At 44.1% G+C, this 19,155-nt stretch overlaps 1 protein-coding gene across 3 annotated transcripts; it reads left to right on the top strand.

Annotated features, from left to right (window-relative positions):
• Positions 1-94: 94 nt before the first annotated feature.
• NR2F2 (nuclear receptor subfamily 2 group F member 2) lies at positions 95-18,160 on the top strand. 3 transcript variants are annotated; one of them, XM_084817426.1, is made up of 4 exons: positions 423-852; positions 2,986-3,513; positions 7,285-7,472; positions 17,005-18,160. In XM_084817426.1, the coding sequence occupies exons 1-4, from the start codon at positions 423-425 to the stop codon at positions 17,044-17,046; spliced, it is 1,188 nt and encodes a 395-aa protein (XP_084673552.1). In that variant the 3' UTR covers positions 17,047-18,160. The 3 variants fall into 3 exon arrangements, with proteins under 3 accessions (XP_084673551.1, XP_084673550.1, XP_084673552.1); XM_084817425.1 differs by lacking the exon at positions 17,005-18,160 and having other exon boundaries at positions 95-852; positions 7,285-8,378; XM_084817424.1 differs by lacking the exon at positions 17,005-18,160 and having other exon boundaries at positions 101-852; positions 2,965-3,513; positions 7,285-8,378.
• The last annotated feature ends 995 nt before the right edge of the window (positions 18,161-19,155 follow it).

The raw sequence follows: 19,155 nt of genomic DNA, 5'->3' as shown, positions 1-19,155 counted from the left end.
ACCCGCTATTTTTAATTTTTGGGGGGCCGCATTATTTACTATTTTGGGCAGCCCTGCAAGGACATATATATATATATATATATATATATATAAAAGGACCAGAACATTGAATTAAATTAAGAAAGAAAGGACCAGAGGGGGACAAGGAAAAAGAAAACACCACTGAGCAACTTCTAAGAAGGAGAGAAAGAAAGAAAGAAAGAAAGAAAGAAAGAAAGAAAACCTAGCCAACACGAACTGGGGAAAAGCGCGATAAAAGAAAGAGAAGCGGCGAAATTAAATAAAAGTGGACAACATTATTTATAGATCTCTAGATCTCTCTCCAGGCCGCTTTCCAGCGGAACAGCCGTCAGAGGAAGCGGATCCACTGGCCACTGAAAGCTACGGGGGGGCGAGCGATTTGGTCAAGGTGTCCCTTAGATATGGCAATGGTAGTTGGTGCCTGGCGAGACCCGCAGGACGATGTAGCCGGCCCGCAAGGGACGCAGCCTTCCCAAGCTCCCCCTGTGCCGGGACCCCCGACGGGAGCCCCTCACACCCCGCAGACGCCGGGCCAAGCGGGGCCCCCCACCACTCCGGCTCAGACCAACCAAGGCAGCCAGCAAAGCCAAGGCGACAAGCAGCAGCAGCAGCAGCACATCGAGTGTGTCGTCTGCGGGGACAAATCCAGCGGCAAGCACTACGGGCAATTCACGTGTGAAGGCTGCAAGAGTTTCTTCAAGCGGAGCGTCCGCAGGAACCTCAGCTACACGTGCCGCGCCAACCGGAACTGTCCCATTGACCAACACCACCGCAACCAGTGCCAATATTGTCGCCTCAAAAAATGCCTGAAGGTTGGCATGAGACGGGAAGGTATTGGAATTTCATTTGTTTTCCACTTCTCAACACCCTGTGGGGACGGGACGGGACGGGGATCCGGATTTGCGTGCGTGTGTAAGCTTAGACCAGTGTGTCATCGGGAGGGGATCATTTACACACATATACACGCCACACACACACACACACACACACACACATCACACACACATCACACACGCGCGCACACGGCATTGCATTCTTTAATGCAAAAAAAAAAAAATGAGGTCCTTGTGTAGTTTGTGGTCGTTCCTCCTTTGCAGGGAGGTGTGTGTGTGTGTGTGGGGGGGGCTTTTCTTTGGGGAAAGTGAGGTTAGATGAGTTTAAGAGGGCAACAAACTGTCGCGTGTGCGTGCGTGTATATGGGTTTCCATTTTTTGTCCCCACATCTCCCATCCGCCCCAAATTGCTTCGGATAATGCCTTAGAGCGGATTCTTTGGAGTCCAGTAAAACGGGGGGCTCTCAGCAAGGGTGGAGCCAGTCAAGCTGTTTGGCCGGGGGGGAGGGGGAATGTCTTTCCCCGAGCAATTCGCAGCACCAAAACAGCACGCCATTCTCCTGGCGTGCCCCTTTCTAGCTTGCAAGATGACCCCAGACATAATCGCTAGGCAAACTTCTCTCTCTCTTTCCTTCCCCCACTCGCTAATAATAGCAATTAATAAATAAATAATCGATGGATCGATCGGTCGCCACTGGTCCCCAGTCGTGCCTTCCGTTTGGAACTCCACGAGGTTCCTCCAAACTCGACCGGGCTTCTTTCCATTTTCGTCCCAGAGAAAGGGAGAGAGAGGTAGAGAGAAAGAGATGTCCTTTTGGGCTGATGATCACGATCGTAACAACCATGATTTCATTTCTTAAGATTTTTCCCCCACGGGGGTGGGAAGGTGGAAGAGAGTAAGTGGTTGGGGGGAGGTGGGGATCCGAAGCACAGGAAGGAAACAGAAATAGAGTTTCAGCCCGAGAGGGAGATACAAGGTTTTTTTTGAGCAAGATGGAGCTCCGCGGAGGCAGCCGAAGAGAGGGGAAAGCGAGCCTGTAGCTTTCTAATGGCGTTGCGCTCCTTTCCTCCTCCCAGCCTTCGGCGTCTGGATTATGTCTGTGGGTTCAGGGTTTGTCTCCTCGGCTCTTTGTAACGCTCCGTCCCCACCTTGGGCTGCTGTGGAAGCCCGATCCTGCTCCAGGGACGTCTCCCTCTCGGCCCGCCTTTCCCTCTGCTTTCTCCCGGTGGATGTGTCTCTCTGTCTCGCTTTCTTTCATTTTCTCTCCCTCTCTGTCATCACCATGTAAATTTATGAACCAAATGAAAGGCCCACTTTCCATAAAACAGCCGATCCCGGGGCTTTCCAAAGCTTCCCCACCCCCTCTCCGAATGGCGTGGAAATATAACAATAGACCCTAGAAGATATGAAACATTTTGCATGTGCGTTTGCCATTTTTATTCTCTTTTTCTCTTGGTTAATAAAAGGAAGCGCCTCCCGTTGTTTTGAAACAGAGGCGACTGAAAATTCTGAGCGCGGGAGGGGGGAGAGGGGTTGCCCCCGTTGCCTGCCAGGTCTTGAAAAATAAAAATAAAAACCTTGTGAGGACTAAAAGAGAAGAGAATTCGAGGAAATAAAACGAGGGTTTGGAGGTCTGGAGAGACCTAGGGAAGGGGAGGGGGTCCTCCAGAGCGGCTCGCTGTCCTGTTTTGCACGCTGGGTCTTCCTTTGGCGCGGGAGGGGGCATCCCCACACGCCTTTCACATCCTTCTTGATCTCCCCAAGAGTCTTGGGGGGGGAAAAAAACAAAAAAGCACCTCCATATCCACAGAGAGAGAGAGAGAGAGAAAGTAGATTTGGATTTGACACCCCCTCTCAAGTCCTTCCTATCCTAAAGCATTAATTGCTGTAGTTTCAGCACTTTGCGGGAGGAAGGGGGCATGAAGGGGGACCTCTCTCTCTCGCTCTCCACCTCCTTGACCCTCCTGGGGTCTCTTTGATTCCCCCCTCCCCTTGAATCTGATCTTCCCCCTCCCCAACCGCCGCCGCCCCCCGCAAAAAGGCAGCTTTAGATTTGATAGCACGAGAACCGCTCGGCCTTCTTAGCAATTCAGGTATTAATTGCTGTAGTTTCTTCCTTATTTACTGCAGCCGTCCAGAGGGGCAGAATGCCACCCACACAGCCGACCCACGGCCAGTTCGCCTTAACCAACGGGGACCCGCTGAATTGCCATTCGTACCTCTCCGGATATATCTCCCTGTTGCTGAGGGCAGAGCCTTACCCGACCTCCCGTTTCGGCAGCCAGTGCATGCAACCCAACAACATTATGGGCATCGAGAACATTTGCGAGCTGGCAGCCCGGATGCTTTTCAGCGCCGTCGAGTGGGCCCGGAATATCCCCTTTTTCCCCGACCTCCAGATCACAGACCAGGTGGCCCTGCTGAGGTTAACCTGGAGTGAGTTGTTTGTCCTGAACGCCGCCCAGTGCTCAATGCCCCTCCACGTCGCGCCCCTCCTCGCAGCCGCCGGCCTCCACGCGTCGCCCATGTCCGCCGACCGCGTGGTCGCCTTTATGGACCACATACGAATCTTCCAAGAGCAGGTCGAGAAACTTAAGGCCTTACACGTGGATTCCGCGGAATACAGCTGCTTGAAGGCCATCGTTCTCTTCACCTCAGGTAAGCCGACCAGGGGAATCTGGTGGGGTGGCTGGGGTGGGATGCTTCTTTCGCAAGGGAATCCAGAAAGCCACGCTCTCCCCCCCTCTCCCCCCCCCATGCCTACCGGCCTTCTCGGTTTCCCCTGAGAAAATTTGGAACACAACAGAGGACACCGCAATGGGTTAAGATGCAGGGAGGGGGGGCAGGCTAAAGTTCCATTCCTACTGCATGCATGCTTACTCGGAAGTAGGTCCTATGTTCATTGTCAGTTCGGTTGTGCCTAAGACTGAAGTTTTGAAAGTTACCCCATCATTGGAAGGAAGGAGAGAAAGAAAGGGAAAGAATGAGAAAAAAAATATTTACGTTCAGTCTTCAGTATCCAATGTTCTGTCTTCAATATCAATGCAATATGGAAAGAAAAACTTATTTATTGAGCCATGTGGAGCCCCTGTTGTTGATGCTGGTGGTAGTTAGAATTTCACTGGGGCTGCGATCCTACCTGGAAAGAAGTCCCACTGAATGCAGAAGGGCCTACACCTACTGCTGACTAATTGTCCAAATTGCACAAATTGCACAACAATACAGTGAAAGGACAGCAGGCTCAGGAATAACTAGAGTATGTTATTGTCTGGATCTTTTTTAAAAAATTAAAAATACAATTTCATTGTAAAAAAAAAAACAAAAAAACCCAGTGGAATTATTAAACCTGGAAAGAACCTGCTTAGAAGTGGATAGGGAAGTTGCTAAAATCAAGTTGTGTTTTAGGATAATAAAGTGAGCTCTCTGTGTGAACTGCAACTCGATTCTCTTATAACCAAATTGATCAGGTTCTGGAAGGGGTGAGGGTGAATAATATACCCTCATTGTAATAGCTGGTGGCCTCCTAATAGTTCTTCAGCAGGAATAAAACAGGTTTTTGTCCTTCAGTTAGCAAGGGCTAGAAGGTCTTTAAAAAAACAAAAACAAAACACCACCGTGTTTGTGGAATTTACATTTCTACTCCTTAAACAACAGCACAGCAGCAGTGGTAATAGTCATCAATAACAGCAGCATGGGTACAGTATGAGAAGAGGTGTTTGCCATTGTAATTTGTGAACTGAAATTCTGGATACTTTTTCTCTCCTTTATAAAGTAATACAAGCAGAAAAGGTGTCACTTAAACATTCAAAGGTGTCAGAAAAGAAAAGAAAAGAGGGAGAGAGTTTATTTCTGTGCCAACTTTCTGCTGCATATAAATAGCGCTACAGTTATAAAACAATAATGGAATGCATGATGAAATCTAATTAGCTGTGGTTCAACCTAGGTGAGTAATATATCTGATATTAACTCTGGAGGCGAAATAATTTCAAACCATACTTGCTTCTTCTTCTTTTTTTCTTTTCTTAATTACAATTCACCGGGTCAGGTCACTAACTGTAAGCCTGACACTTTGTCAAGAGAAACCATATATATATATATATATATATATATATATATATACATACACACACACACACACACACACACACACATACACACAGAGAGACAGAGAGAGACAGAGAGAGAGAGACAGAGAGAGAGAGAGAGAGATTTATATTTCTTTTGTAAGTAATTGGACAGCTTGGGGGAATGGCCACATGATAAACACATGGATGGAGGGAGGATCTGTAAAATAATTTACTCAACGGATGTTTTTTAAAAAACATATAAATAAATAAGTAAACCCTCGATATAAGGAAACAGGCCAAACAAACTGTAGTTTCTGTGGGAAAATGAGGACTTTCAATCCAGACCTTGTTGTGTTAAGGGAGGTCTGCGGGAACCAAGTGCCTTTCTGGAGTTTGTCCAAAATTTAGGTCGTGACCCGAACTTCCTTTTTATATATTATTGTTTTCCACAGTTATACCCCTCCCCGCTGCCTAAATATTCATTTCCCTCCCAAATTACTTGGGTTTAAAAGATGATCGAGAAGAACTAGAAAAGAACTGTCTGTGTTTGTGTGCCTGCTATTAAAAGGAAGCATTCTTTCCTTCTTGGGGCTCTTGTTCGAGCTCTGTAAGGCCCACATAACCACCCCAAAGAGCTGATTTCAAAGGGATTATCCTCAGCATTATTATTATCATTCGAATGACTGTTATTAATATTGTTACCTTTCTGGGAAACCCTCCACCACTGTTGTCTCAAGTGCAAAATTTATGACTGTTTGCAAAATGTGGATCTGAATGTAAATTGCCTCCCAGCTTAGATAAAGCTTCTGTTATCTGATCTTGTGGGGTTATAAAGCATGGGGGGGGGAACGGATGCGGGGATTTGCCAGTTAAGACACCCCAATATCACTGTGGCTGGCGTGTATTCAGACACACAGAGATTCATTTAATATTTTCTGGGGCTTTCTCTACAATCCAGATATAGATTCTAATGACTTTCAAAATATGCATGTGTTAATACTTTGCCCAGGCAGTTAAGGTCACAACCTGAGCAAAGGCAGCTTCTGATTCAAAGGGACCTCATTGTATTTTAGCATGTCAGATGTGTATGTTTGTGGGGTGTGTGTGTATGTGTGTGTGTGTGTGTAGTTTATTTTTATGTGTGTGTGTGTTTTTAAAAAAGTAAATAAATTCACATCCCATCTTTTCGAGATGGTTAAAAATGTGTATGTATGATTGAAAAGAAAGGAGAGAAAAGAAAGAGAGAGGGAGGGGGGGAGAAACTGCTCTAATGAAGAGAGCGATCAGCGTTTGCTTGGCTGCCCTTGAATAGGCTAAACTGACAAGATCAGTTTTAAAGGACCACTTAAATCACTTTCAAAGACTGAGCGAAACTACGGTGTCTCCTTTAGGGGGGAATCGCTTTTTGGGTGCTGAGTTCCATTATCCCGAGCTGAACTAGTTTCTGAACGTGTGTGGGGTTCGTTCTTTCTTTTAAAACTCCTTTTTCTGGCCTTTATGATTAGACTGGACAATTATTTTCCGAATGTGTATGTTGGAGGGGAAGACGATGTCTTGTCTTTCTATTCTCCCCTCCCCCCCAAAAATGACACACACACCCCGCCAGCATCCCCATGAAATGAAAATCTGTAGTTTTATTTTTTATTTTATTTTTTTGGAGGGTGTGTGTGTGTAAGCTAATGTTAAAAACAGACACCCAGCCCAGAAACTCAGGGAAAACTCCAGCAACGAGGAATACTTTTGGGATTTTAGCACGTGGTTACCTCTCTCCTGTTGAAATCAAAAGAAAGTACAGCAAGATTCAAATAGTGTTTACTCGGAAGGAAATCCTGCTGGGTTCAGCGGGAGTTGCTGCCTCATGTAAATGTCTGTGGGACTGAAGCCTAACTCCTTAATGGGTATGCTGTACGATTTTAGCTTTAAAAGGGCTTACCTTGGAGGATCGTGTCCTCAGGGCCCACACGTATTTGGAAGTAATGAATTGACTCAGCGGGCCTGGCTTCCAAGTAAACGTGTGTCAACTAGGAGGAATGAATGGATAGATGAGCAGATAGAGGGAGTAGAAGGAGCCGAAATATATTTTCTCTAAAGTTCAATGGAGCTTTCTAGGAAATGTGCACAGGATTCCAGCCGTATGACCCAATCCTAACCACGTTTAGTAGGAAGTAAGTCCAGTTGATTTCAAGAGGACAACTATGTTACTATGCTTAGAATTTCAGCTTTAAATGTAATGGATGCGGTGGAGTTTTTTGGGTTTCATTAAAAAAAAAACACACACATAAGGGGAAAATATAAATGTTTGATACTGACCACGGTTTTCCCCTTTCCCCTTTCTCTTTCTTTGAAACCCACTTTCTTCCAGATGCGTGTGGTCTTTCCGACGTAGCCCATGTTGAAAGTTTACAAGAGAAGTCCCAGTGCGCATTGGAAGAGTACGTGAGAAGTCAGTATCCAAACCAGCCCACGCGATTTGGAAAACTGTTGTTACGCCTCCCATCTCTTCGCACCGTCTCTTCCTCAGTCATAGAGCAATTGTTTTTCGTCCGTTTGGTAGGTAAAACCCCCATAGAAACCCTTATCAGGGATATGTTACTGTCTGGAAGCAGTTTTAACTGGCCTTATATGGCCATCCAATAAGGAAAAAAAATGTTGGAGAGAGGAGAACCCCCCCCCCCAAATCAGAGAATTTGAAAAAAAATATATATGGAAATTTGGAAACAGGATTTGCGAGTGACATTGGGTTCTGGCGGTTGTTTAAACGTCCTTCAGCTAACCAATGATGTTACACCTTGGCTAAAAGAAGAGAGGAGAATAATTTGAATGGACTATGAATTTTAAAAACAGAGACTTGTTAAATGAACTTTTTACAGAATGCATTAAGAACTCCCTTGTCGTTCAGAAGTTGCTACTTCTCTCTCTCTCTCTCTTTCTTCCTCTCTCTCTCTCTCTCTCTCTCTCCCTCTTTCTTTTTCTCTTTCTCTCTCCTCTCTCGCTGTTTAAACAAAGGGGGAAAAGGAAATTCTTCGTGGGTTTTTTTCGGTTTTTTTTCGGGGGGGGGGTTAAACTTTGAAACACAATCTCTCACTAAAAGTGCATTTAAAGGAAATCTGGAGAAAATTAACAGAATGGAAACAAGTTACTCTCTCTTTTCCAAATTATTAATTTGTCCTATGTTGTCTGTGTACCTATAGGGTTTTGTTTTGGGTTGTTGTTGTTTTTTGTTTTGTTTTGTTTTTTTGTTTGGTATTTTTTTCCTGGTTCCAAACCAGTTTATTTTGTGGTTCTATAATAATTTTGATATAAACTTGGCTTCATTTAAAAAAAAAAACAAACCCTGTGTATCCTTTAAAAAATATACGTTCTGAAAGAATTAAAACTGTCTTTGAAAGGTTTATGAGAAGAACATAAAAGAAATGAAAAATCCCCCACAATACTAGAAAAGACAGAAGCGCACTTAAAACTGGTCAGCCAAAATTTAGCTCCAAGCTAGCACAGCTATAATTATAGAGACCCAAAAGAAGAGAACCACAATGACCCCCCCTATACACACAGCCCACCCACCCTTGACTAGTTTTTTTTATATATATATTTTAAAGACAAAGCGTGGATTTTGGAAGGGAATGGGTATTTCTTGGAGGGAGATGGAATTGTGTCTAAGACACAACACGGTTTTGATGAAAACACACATACACACATGCACACAAAACCACACACAGAGAATCATCACAAAGTGAACTTTTTTGTAATTTGAATGAAATTGGGTTCCGCCTAGTTGTCCTGACTTGTTACCAAGTTCCTCTATCTGTTTGTATATTTGCAAGCTCTTTGTATTATAATACTTGTTGATATTTTCCCTTTTTTTAAAGAAAAAAAAGAAAAAAAACCATTGAATTCAGCATGACAAAAAAATAACACTACTGTTGGCACTTATAGATAACGTGGTTGATTCAGTATCTTAGAGTTTACAGTTTTTGTGTTTTAAAGAAAAAAAAGCTGAAGGTTTTTTTTTTTAAGTGCAACATTTCTGTATACTGTAAAAGTTATAATAACTGAAAACTGTTTGGTCCAGTCTTTGTGTGTTATATTCCAAGGAAAAATTGAAAGTATTCAGAAATTAAAATATTATTTGATATCTGACAACTTGTATGGCTCTCCTAAATGTCTTGGGGGAAAAGAAAATATAATAATCTACATTTATTCTTCTCTTAGGAGTTTTAACTCCTGATTAGATAGACCACTTATCAGAATCAGCCTCCAACATAGTAGGTGCAATACAGATCTTTTTACTTGTAGAATTGGTGGTGGTGGGAAGTAGACAATATCCAGCTTCAACTCCTGGTTTTATTTGTAGCTTTAGGAGATCACAATTCCATCCTCAGCATGTTTGCTCAGAAGTAAATTTCACAGAGTGTGCATAGTGTACCTAAAGTTGCAACTTGAGATGGCAAACCTCCCCTTTCCTCTTACCCTCTGGTTAATTACAAATAAATTGGTTGCAGGGAAGCGGGGTAAGAAATTAGATGGCCTGTTATTTCTGTCACACTTAAATGCCTACATATGAACCATAATGCTGGGGGGGCAGGGGTGAGAGAGATAACACAATGTTAGGATCAATATGGATCTCATATATGACGTGGAAAAATAAATTTGGATTTGCTCCATATTGTTTGTTATCAAGAGAACTTCTCAGTTGAGAAGCAAATTTTCCTAGGTTCCATGATCCCTGTGTGTGTGTGTGTGTGTGTGTGTGTGTAGAGCCAGGTTTCTTGTACCATGGAAGAAAGGTGGGGTAGAGTGATAAGTGTGCCTCTCATATTGTAAAAAAGGACTCAGGATCTGGCATCCACCCTAACCACAATAATTGAGGAGTACCTAACATTGATTTCAATGGGACTTTCCCCCAAGAGACTGTGCTTAAATTTGCAACCCTCTGCACACTTATTTGGAAGTAGACCCCCATTAAATGTAATGGGATTGACTGAAGTAAACACACATAGAATGGCGGTATAAGTCTTTCAGCCCTGTTTGATGCAACCACTACTCTGCTTGGATTCATAAGAGGGTGCATATGGGATACTTGGAATTTTGTCCCTGTGTAAGGCTCTAAGCCATCATCAACCATACTTTCCTAACCCCATTTTGTATTGTTGATCAATCCCAGAGAATGAGTCCCAAGGTCTTTTAATGCTTCATCTCTGGGCTTCCGTTAGACGTGTATGGATCAGATCTTCTTCTTTTAAAAAAGAAGAAATTGTGACCTATTGTGAATGGTTGCCAAGGTTTTCCTCTGAGCCAAGGTTCTTTTGATATACATATATAAATATGCTTACTATTTTAGGGGAAGAGTGTCTTCTGGTTGTAGTGATATTTTTGCTGTTCTGTTTGTGTGAATGAGAGCAATGGGAGAGAGCAGTTTCTCATTCTAATTTCAAATTGCAAGAACTTCTTGTTTGTTTGTTTGTTTGTTTTAAAGTGTGTGTTACAACCATTTATTTCAAATGTGTTACTTCTATGTTATACTTTATGATGGTCAAACGCACACACACCCTTTCTTTCTTTCATTCAGATTCTGGGTCATTGGTGAGTTTTTGGTTGTTATTCTATACCTGTCTCTCTTGGCATTGGTGTCCTCCCCCACCCCGCTCCCCATGCTAAATGTCTAAGCTTGCCTCTGGAAGGATGGTGGCAGAAAGAAATCGTAAATGTAGAAGGGTTCAACAGCAACCCAATCCCCAGCCCCCACGCCACACTCACACACACACACACACACACACACACGTCTTTCTCTGTTCTTCCCCATCAGCCTCTATTCCGTGTGTGTGTGTGTGTATATATATATATATATATATAATGACTCCGAGATGGAGTTGTTTAGAGGCCTTGAGATAGGTGTGAGTTTATGGCATTTAAGTAAAGTTTTTCTTTGCATGCTGAGTTAGAACAAAAGAGCTCCCCGAGCAATTGACCTGGACAAAGGAGGTGGGCTGGCGACTCAGAAGGAGTTCTATGTGAAATTGACTAGGTCTTTTTAGGAAGGTGCTAAATAGGGGTAACTCTTTCCCTTGAACGGTCTGCTTCTCTCTCTCCCCCGCCCTACCTTTTGAGGGTTATTTTTTTTAATCCGATCTGAGTTCTTCCCCCTCCCATTCCCAGTACTAATGTTGGGGTTATAATGTAAGCACAATTAAGTGATTCTCCACTTTAAAAACAAGCAGCAGCAGCAGCAGATAAACAGTTTTAAAAACATAATTTTAAATATTATTATTATTATTATTAATAATAATAATAAACACATATCAGGAAAAAAAATCGTTTAGTTCATTACAGAGAGAGAGTAATTTTCTCTCCCCTTCATCCTACCCTCTAACAATTAACGTCACTTCACCGGACAAGGAGCGAGTGGAGGGCCGGCAGAAAGACACTTTATCAGTAAAGTTAAAACAAAGGCCTTGGGACCCAGCTTGCCTGAAGAGAACACGCGGCGCGAATCGCCAAGCAGAGAGAGAGGCTCTAAAGCGCGCACACGCACGCATTTGAGTTTAAAGGGCACTTCATGCGAATCGCGTTTCCTCCACTGGCCTTACGCTAGAGGGGAACGATCTCCCCACCCCCACCCCCATGACTGGAGAGGCAACAGATCGTGCCTTAAAGGTGCGGATCCGTCCTAAGTGGCATTGTGTGTGTGTGTGTGTGTGTGTGTGTGTGTGAGAAGACCGGGGAGATGGGAAGAAAGTATGCGGTGGTGCTGGGGAGAGAGGAAGCGTGTGAAAGTCTTGCTTTGACGCTGGGCTGTCCTATTAACTCAGCCAACATGGCGTCTCCCAGAAGTGCATTGCAGAGAGACAGAGAGAGAGACAGAGTCCGGCTAGGGAAGCCAGAGGTGAAAGGAAACGCGTTGTGATGGGGAATGGGCTTTTTCTCCCCATCCTCGTAATAAGACAGAATGAGGCTGATCTTTAGAACACACGCACACTCACACTCACACACAACTGCAGGCAAAACTGCAGGCAGCAGACTGAGGTACCTCCATAAACACCCCTGAACACAGCAATAGAGTCAAGGCAAATCCAGGGGTTAGCTATGGATTCAAAGAAGCAAGGGGCGGGGCGGGGCGGGGCGGGGCGGGGGTGCTATTACAAACCTTCCCTGCCTTAGCCACCGCCTAACTCTCCAACACAGGGATCTGAATGCAGGACGAATGCTTAAACTTGTGATGATATTGCCTTTAAAACAACAACCCCCCGCCCCCCAGCAGGTAACACGTATGGATAGATGAAGCTTAAAGGAGCTTTGCAGACGGTGTCACTCACACGTGTATGTCGCACGTGTTTATGTTACCTTCCTCACTCGAACGGTGGGGAAGGCAATGCAGTGTGAACAGAATGCAGTCGTGTGAGCTTGCCGTCCACCCCGTGTTGAAATCCATTCTTGGCCACCCAATGGCTTGTTTGAAATGCTGAATTACTTGCGGAGTAGCTGGAAAAGTCTGTAGTCAGGGCTGGAGGGGGGTGGATGTAACATACCATTTGAAGGACCCCCCCCCCCACACACACACAAATCTACAGTCAGGTGTGTGCGGGTGTGTTGCGGGTTGTTATTGTTGCTTTCCGTGTAGGATAAGGTTTGTTTTTCTGTAGCCTTTCTGTTGGGGGGGGGGTGTCTTAAAAGATTTGGTGAGTGGAGGGAGGGTCGCCATTAGGTGTCTGTGGAGGGGCGGACAGCCGCGAGTGAAGACATCCGTATTGGGAAGGGGAGGGGTGGCCGGAGAGAAGCTCTCTTGCAGGCACCTTAGGTCACGCATCCGAATCGGAATGACCTGAGGACGCAGTTTACGTCAAGATGTGTCTAAACGCCACGGCCATTGAATAAATAAATAAATAAATAAATGGATTCTCTATCCAGAGCGTTATTACAAATTCTGTTTTAAAAGAAGGGGGGGGGGGAGAAGTGGTGATGTGTGTGTGGGTCTCCATTTCTTAACAAAAAGTGCTCATTAAAAGAAGAGCGTCAGAGACCCTTGTTTGCATCCTCAGTGCGATTTGCAATGCAATACACACACACACACACACACACACACACAGTCTAAATTCAAATGGTGATCGTGGTTTGACTCTGTTAGAAGCCAGAATGGCTCTTGGCGAAGCTGGAAGCCTTCTTGTAAGGCTGCAATCCTATACCGACTTACCTGGGAGTAAGCCCCATCAACTCAATGGGACTTACGTACGAGTAAACACGTATAGGATGGTGCTCTTTAATCAGGGTACGTTGAAATGGGGCTAGGAGTTATGTCTTTTTTCCCCCTGTCTCTCTTTTAAGCGCTTCTGCGCATCTCTCCTACGATTTGCGCCTCTGTCTTTGAGGTTTCCGCGGCGCGCCTGTCGAATTCGTGGCATTTTTTTTACCTCATTGCGGTCATTAAAAACAAAAAACGTTTAGTCTTGGATATTGCTTTGTCACAGTCACAGGAACGTAGATTCCCCCCCACGCCGCCGCCGCCGCCCTTCTTTTTCAAATTTTCTAATGCTTTGGTATTGAGAAAAAAGGTTGCAACCCATTATGCCATGGAACTGAGTGAGAGTTATGTCCCACGTAAACCCGTGTAAGATAGGAATGGGAGTTATTGGGGGGGGGTGTCTTTCCCCTTCAATCAACTAGGTTTACTCCCGAGAAAATGCTCTTCGGGGCCAGATGTAAAACGTGTATGGATTTAGAAAAGGAAGCAGAAGGTGTCTCCTTTATTTTTGTACACCAAATAAAGCAGAAGGGGAATATTTCCCCTTCCCTAAAGGGGTATGTGAAACCGAATACTGGGGAGGGGGAGGCTTTAAACTGAAGAGGTGAAGCGAGGCCTCTTGAATAAACAGGCCACATCAGGAGTGTAAATAACTCTCTGCGTAAGAAGGTGACAAGCGAAGGGAACAACTGTGCTTGAGTTGGAAACCTTTGGTGTGGAGTCGGCTCTACTCCTTTGCTCGGAGCTCTGCAGCCCATGAAATGAGGCGCAACCCCGTCACATCTCTTTAGATCTTCCCCTCTTCCCTAATACAAACCAGATTTCTCCTATTGTTTGTCATCGGGGCTCGTGCCCGACGAGTTATAAATCGTATTGCCCTTTTGATAACGCAGTTGTAATCAGTTAGCATCGCAGCCGGGCCCAATTGTAAAACTGCCTAATTTAATATGTCAGATGTGCCATTAAAACTTTATATATTTATATATTTATAGATATATAGTTCCCCCTTCCGTCTCCCCACGCCTTCTCCCGTAGGAGGGAAATGTCAACAGTCTTTTGCTATTATATCTTTGGAGGTGTGAGCTTTGCTGACATAGATCTCCGAATTATTATTGCTATTATTATTATTATTATTATTATTATTATTATTCCAAGAAGAAGTGGGAGGTAGGGTTTCTATTAAAGCTGCAGTCTCGGTCACATTGGGAGCCCCTGGAACTAAGTGGGGTTTACTTCAGGGTAAACGTCTATAGGATCGGGCAGTAAAAGGTGGGGGACATATGCCTTGCAAACGAAAGGAATTCTCAGTCTGGGCTTCTTCGAAGGGGCAATTATATATATTATAAACGTGTCTTGTGATTAACTGAGCAAACACATCTGTTTTTCTACTTGGGGCACAGTTAATTATCCAAACAAAGCCACTTATACCCTCCCTTCCTTTTTAAATTAAACATTGCAGGGGGGAAAATGTTATTTTAAGACATAATCCAACCGAGAAGTTCTCTTGCGGGAGCTGGTTGGAAAGCAGGAGAGTTGTGCAAGAGTGCAATTGCGTTTCAAGGGGTTATCTCCCTCGTTTCTCCCCCCCACACACACACACACACTTTGAAACCCCCTTAATATTGGGGGTGGGGAAGAGAAAGACTAGAAGGCATGATGACTTTTTTTCCTAATGTGTAAACATACACAAAGCCTTCACATCACTGCCTTTTTCTTCCAAAACGTGGTGATGCGAGATTTCTCTAGAGGATGGAGACTAGAGACCGGACAGCAATTGCGGTCCAAGTTAGCACCAATTTAGATCAAACTTGCAATGGGTTGATTTTGGTTGGCAGAGAGTGTGTGGAGGCTGAACTCCCATAATATGCACTTCTGTTCCTTTATTAGGCTTGGACAACGAACTAATGAGCTTTCCCCCAAAAGATTGTCACTCCTATTTATTTTATTTTGTCCTTTCTAAGAAAAAACAGAGATAGAGAAAATATCCACTTTTAAAGGAGTGGCTGGTGGGGGTACCTGCTGTACCCCCCACATTATTATTATTATTATTATTATTATTATTTTATCATCATCCCCTGGTACAATCCATCTGAAGTTCAACAGAAGGGAATCCCGTTGATTTGAATGGGCGACAGGTGCAGAGATCCTAGCCATGTCGACTTGGGAGTAAGGGCCTTAGAGTTGAACCTGAGTCTTACTCCCTGCGCTTGTTAGGGAGGCAACGATCCTATACGCACTTGCTTGACATTTACTTCGGAGCATAGCACCTTGCTGCCCAGCTCATGCTTCGTGTCATCCTGTTGAAATTTATGTGCTTCACTTTGGCTGGATCGTGTCCATTTGTGTCTGTAAAAGCCACACAGGACAAGTGCACCGAAGGGAAAGATTTGAACATGACTGTTTCCCCTGCTGATAGGTTCTACTGGGATCCCTTGGGTGGATTTGAATGTCACTTGCGAAGGAAAACTTCTCAGAGGATTGGGCCCAAACTATCTGACGGATAAGGCGAGGTGCGCGCCAAAGCGTTAGAGATTCTGATGTAAGGACATGAGACTTGACAAACAGGATAAGAGGAGTACAGCGGATCTCTCCACTACGGGGGGGAGTTGCCAAGGAAATTCTCCAAATCTACCTGGAAGGCGATTTTTTAAAAAGGGAGAAAAGAGTCTATCCTAAGGCAAAATTGAAATATTACCAAAATTATATCAAGCGATATAATTGAGATGTTTACAAAAGAGGGACGAGAATACGTTGTCTTTTTTCCCTCTGGCTCTTTATTTTCTTTGGAGCTTCCTTTTTAAATATATTTCATTTATTTATTTTCTGTTAACCCCCGCTTCCTTTTTATAGCTTCCGGAATGTTGCCTTTGAACTGAACCCTTTACTTTATTGAGGGGTGTGTATGTATGTGTGGGAGGGGGGGTCGATCGCTGCAATCCTTTTTGAAACTCGCATGGTTTAACTATTTTAAACAGGTTTGGTTAGATGGAGGTGGGATTCTTCACTTGGAGAAGGCTAAAATTAGAGTTAAAAGCTTGCAAAGGTGGGGCGGGGGGCTGATGGGGAGAAAATCAAGGATGAGATGAACTGAATCTAAAGGGGGGGGGACCATAACAGTGGGATGATGATGGATTTGTCTGGCATAGAATCAGTAGCCACACTAGTAACTAAGGCAAGAGCTTCCAAACTGCTATGAGCAAAGGACAATATAATGGGGTAATTTAAGTTTCTCCCTAACTTTTATCTGTTTATACCTTATTCTCTGTCATTGCCCCCTTTCTTCTCCGCCTGTAATCAGGTACCTCGCCTCCACTCCCACCCCCCCTCGCTAGCATTTAATAAATGTCTGTTAAAGCACTACAAACTTAAGGTGAATTTACTGTCTCCCTGTTTGGAAACGGTACTAATGATAGATTTATCAACAGGGACTCGCCTCCAAGCGCTGTAAGGGACACCCACTCAGCAAATAAGTCTGACAAAACAACCAGCACAAATATTATCATACCTATGGCAATAAAATCAAATACAAAATCATTTTAAAAAAACTTCTCTATTGGATGGTATAATGCGAACTAAAATCAGGACCCCCGCCTTTGCATATAAAAGAATGACGCCTCTTTGCATATAAAAGAATGACGCCTTGAACACAATCCTATTCGTTTGGGATTTTGTTGTTGCTGAAGCGGACTTAAGACGTGATCGTGGCTGTGTTGTGGTGCGTGTATGCTCGCGTGTGCGTGGCTGCATTTTGCTTCGCTGTTTCTTCCTGTTATTTCTGGTGTCGTCTTGTTATTGTTTTCATTTGCTTCCCAGGTTGCGGATTAAGTAACATCCCTCTTCACGTTTCAGGGCTACAGAGAACTCAATCTTAAATTTCCATGTTTCGTCTAAGAAGTGTTTCTGCCCTCCCCAAAGCCTTGAATAAACCAATTCGAATCTGGAATGGATACTGGGGTCATCCCGCCTTGACGTTCTTCAGTTCCTAACTTCTTCCATTCCTCCAAACATTAAGAAAGGGGCCGATCCGTAAACTGGGAAGGGTGTTCGAAAGACAGTATGGAAGTCCAGCGAAAGTTAAGCGGAGACTAAGTTCCATTACAATCTATGGAACAAGGCTGCAGCCCTAAGCTTGTGATCCTATGCACATTTAGACTGAATTCCTAAATACACTTACTAGAGAGTAAGTCCCATTGAACTCAGAGGGACTTTGCTTCTGAATAAACATGCATATGTTTGCATTGTTACCTGGAAGGAAGTCTCATTTAAAGAACTAGGAACTTAACTTCCGAGTAAATGTGCATAGGATCGGGCTTCATGTCTACTCAGAAGCAAGTTTTACTGAGTATGCATGTTCAAGAGCTGTTGAGCACATATACACTGTTAACACACCCATTCAATAGATGTTTTACTCAGAAGAAAGGTCCACTGAGTTTGAGGAATGTCTGCATAGGATAGCAACCTTAAACCGGGACTAACCTTCGCTGGATTGTACCCATGAATGTATAGATGTGTGTGTGTTTGGGGGATTACTCAACCACATATCTCTCCCCAGAACTACATTATCTACGATTTCCACTGTTAAACTGGGAGTATTTATGGTCGTCCTAGACCATCTTGATGGATTTCTTAAGCGACAGGTATTTTTAGGTTTTCCTAGATTCTCTGTAAACCTAACCCCCGCCCCCGAATTCTCTTTCTCTAGGTCCAAAGGATGTCCATATTTCATTTATCTGAAATATTCCTATTACTCTGTATAACCCTCCCATCCCAGAAGTAATGCTGGATTTGTAAGAGCTAGATGTGAAGTTATTTTGCACTGTACAATTCTCTCTTTTCTTTTGTTTCATTTTTATTATAAAAGTAAGCCCTTGTATTCACACCTACTCTCCTTTGCAGTTGTGTGTTGTTGTTTTTTAATTCACCTCTAGAAATTTCATTGAGATGTCTCCTGTACTGTGTTTGTCAGTGATCTTTGTTCCTTTGAAATAAAGGGCTTTTAAATGGACTTCAGGCTCCCAGCTTGTTCTCCTCTTTCGAAACGTTAGAAAATTGTGCCATCTACCAGCTATTCTAAGTACTGTCGCTCTCCAAGACCTCCGAGGACCTCCGAACTCCCACCCTCAAAGCAGCCGTGTCAAAGGGTGGGCCAAGGGGGAAGGGAAAAAAGAAAGGCCTCTGTGGATTTAAAACACGCGCGCGCGCGCAGTCGCTCGCGCGCGCGTGTGCACACACACACACACACACACGGAGAAATTCCTTGTCTTTTTATCTTTAAAAAAGGCAGAAAGGGAAAAGAGAGAGAGAGAGAGGAAAAGAGACAGAAAAAAAAATTGAATCACTTTCTGGAAAGCGACAGAATTGGAGTTCCTGGTCACCCCCACTCCCACCCACCCACACCCCCAATCTTCCAAGCCAACTTTCTAACCAATTTAAGGCAATATCCTATGTTTAGACAGAAAAAAAGTCCTACAACTCCCAGCATCCCCAGGCAGCCGTGCTGGCTAGGGAATGATGGGAATTGGAGGACTTTTTTTTCCCCTTCTGTCCAAACATGCATAGGATCGCGCCCTTAGCCAGCTTTTGAGAGAGAACGTCAGCTTTTTCTTGACGTCAGGAGCAAACCTCTTTTAGATTTGAACCGACCTGAACTGCGCCCAGGTGGAGAGCTATTTCCCTGGTCAGAAGGGAAGGAAACCCCCATTATTCAGAACTATGTTCTCGTAGCCCCCAAATAAATTCTCCACCATCGAAATAAAGTTGGCGAGAAGACCATGGTTGGGAGGGACAGTAAGCTGGCAACGCATGCAAAGGCTGTGTTCGAGGACACTGGGATACCGTTTTGGAGAAGCAGCCCTCAGCCCCATAAAATAGGCAAGATTTTTTTCTAAGTAAAGAGTTTCCATGATCATGACTGGGGTGGTATTTTCCTTGTTGGTTCCGTTTTTTAATTCCCCTCCCTCCAGGGAAAAATGGAAGGACCCACTTATCCCCCCTTTTTTC

The sequence above is a fragment of the Heloderma suspectum genome, chromosome 11, assembly GCF_057233095.1.
Source record: "Heloderma suspectum isolate Gila_16-S chromosome 11, 16-S_ref, whole genome shotgun sequence".
In the NCBI taxonomy this organism is placed as follows: domain Eukaryota; kingdom Metazoa; phylum Chordata; class Lepidosauria; order Squamata; family Helodermatidae; genus Heloderma; species Heloderma suspectum.
The sequence above is the reverse complement of the archived record's forward strand: the minus strand, read 5'-3'. Positions and strand labels throughout refer to the sequence as shown.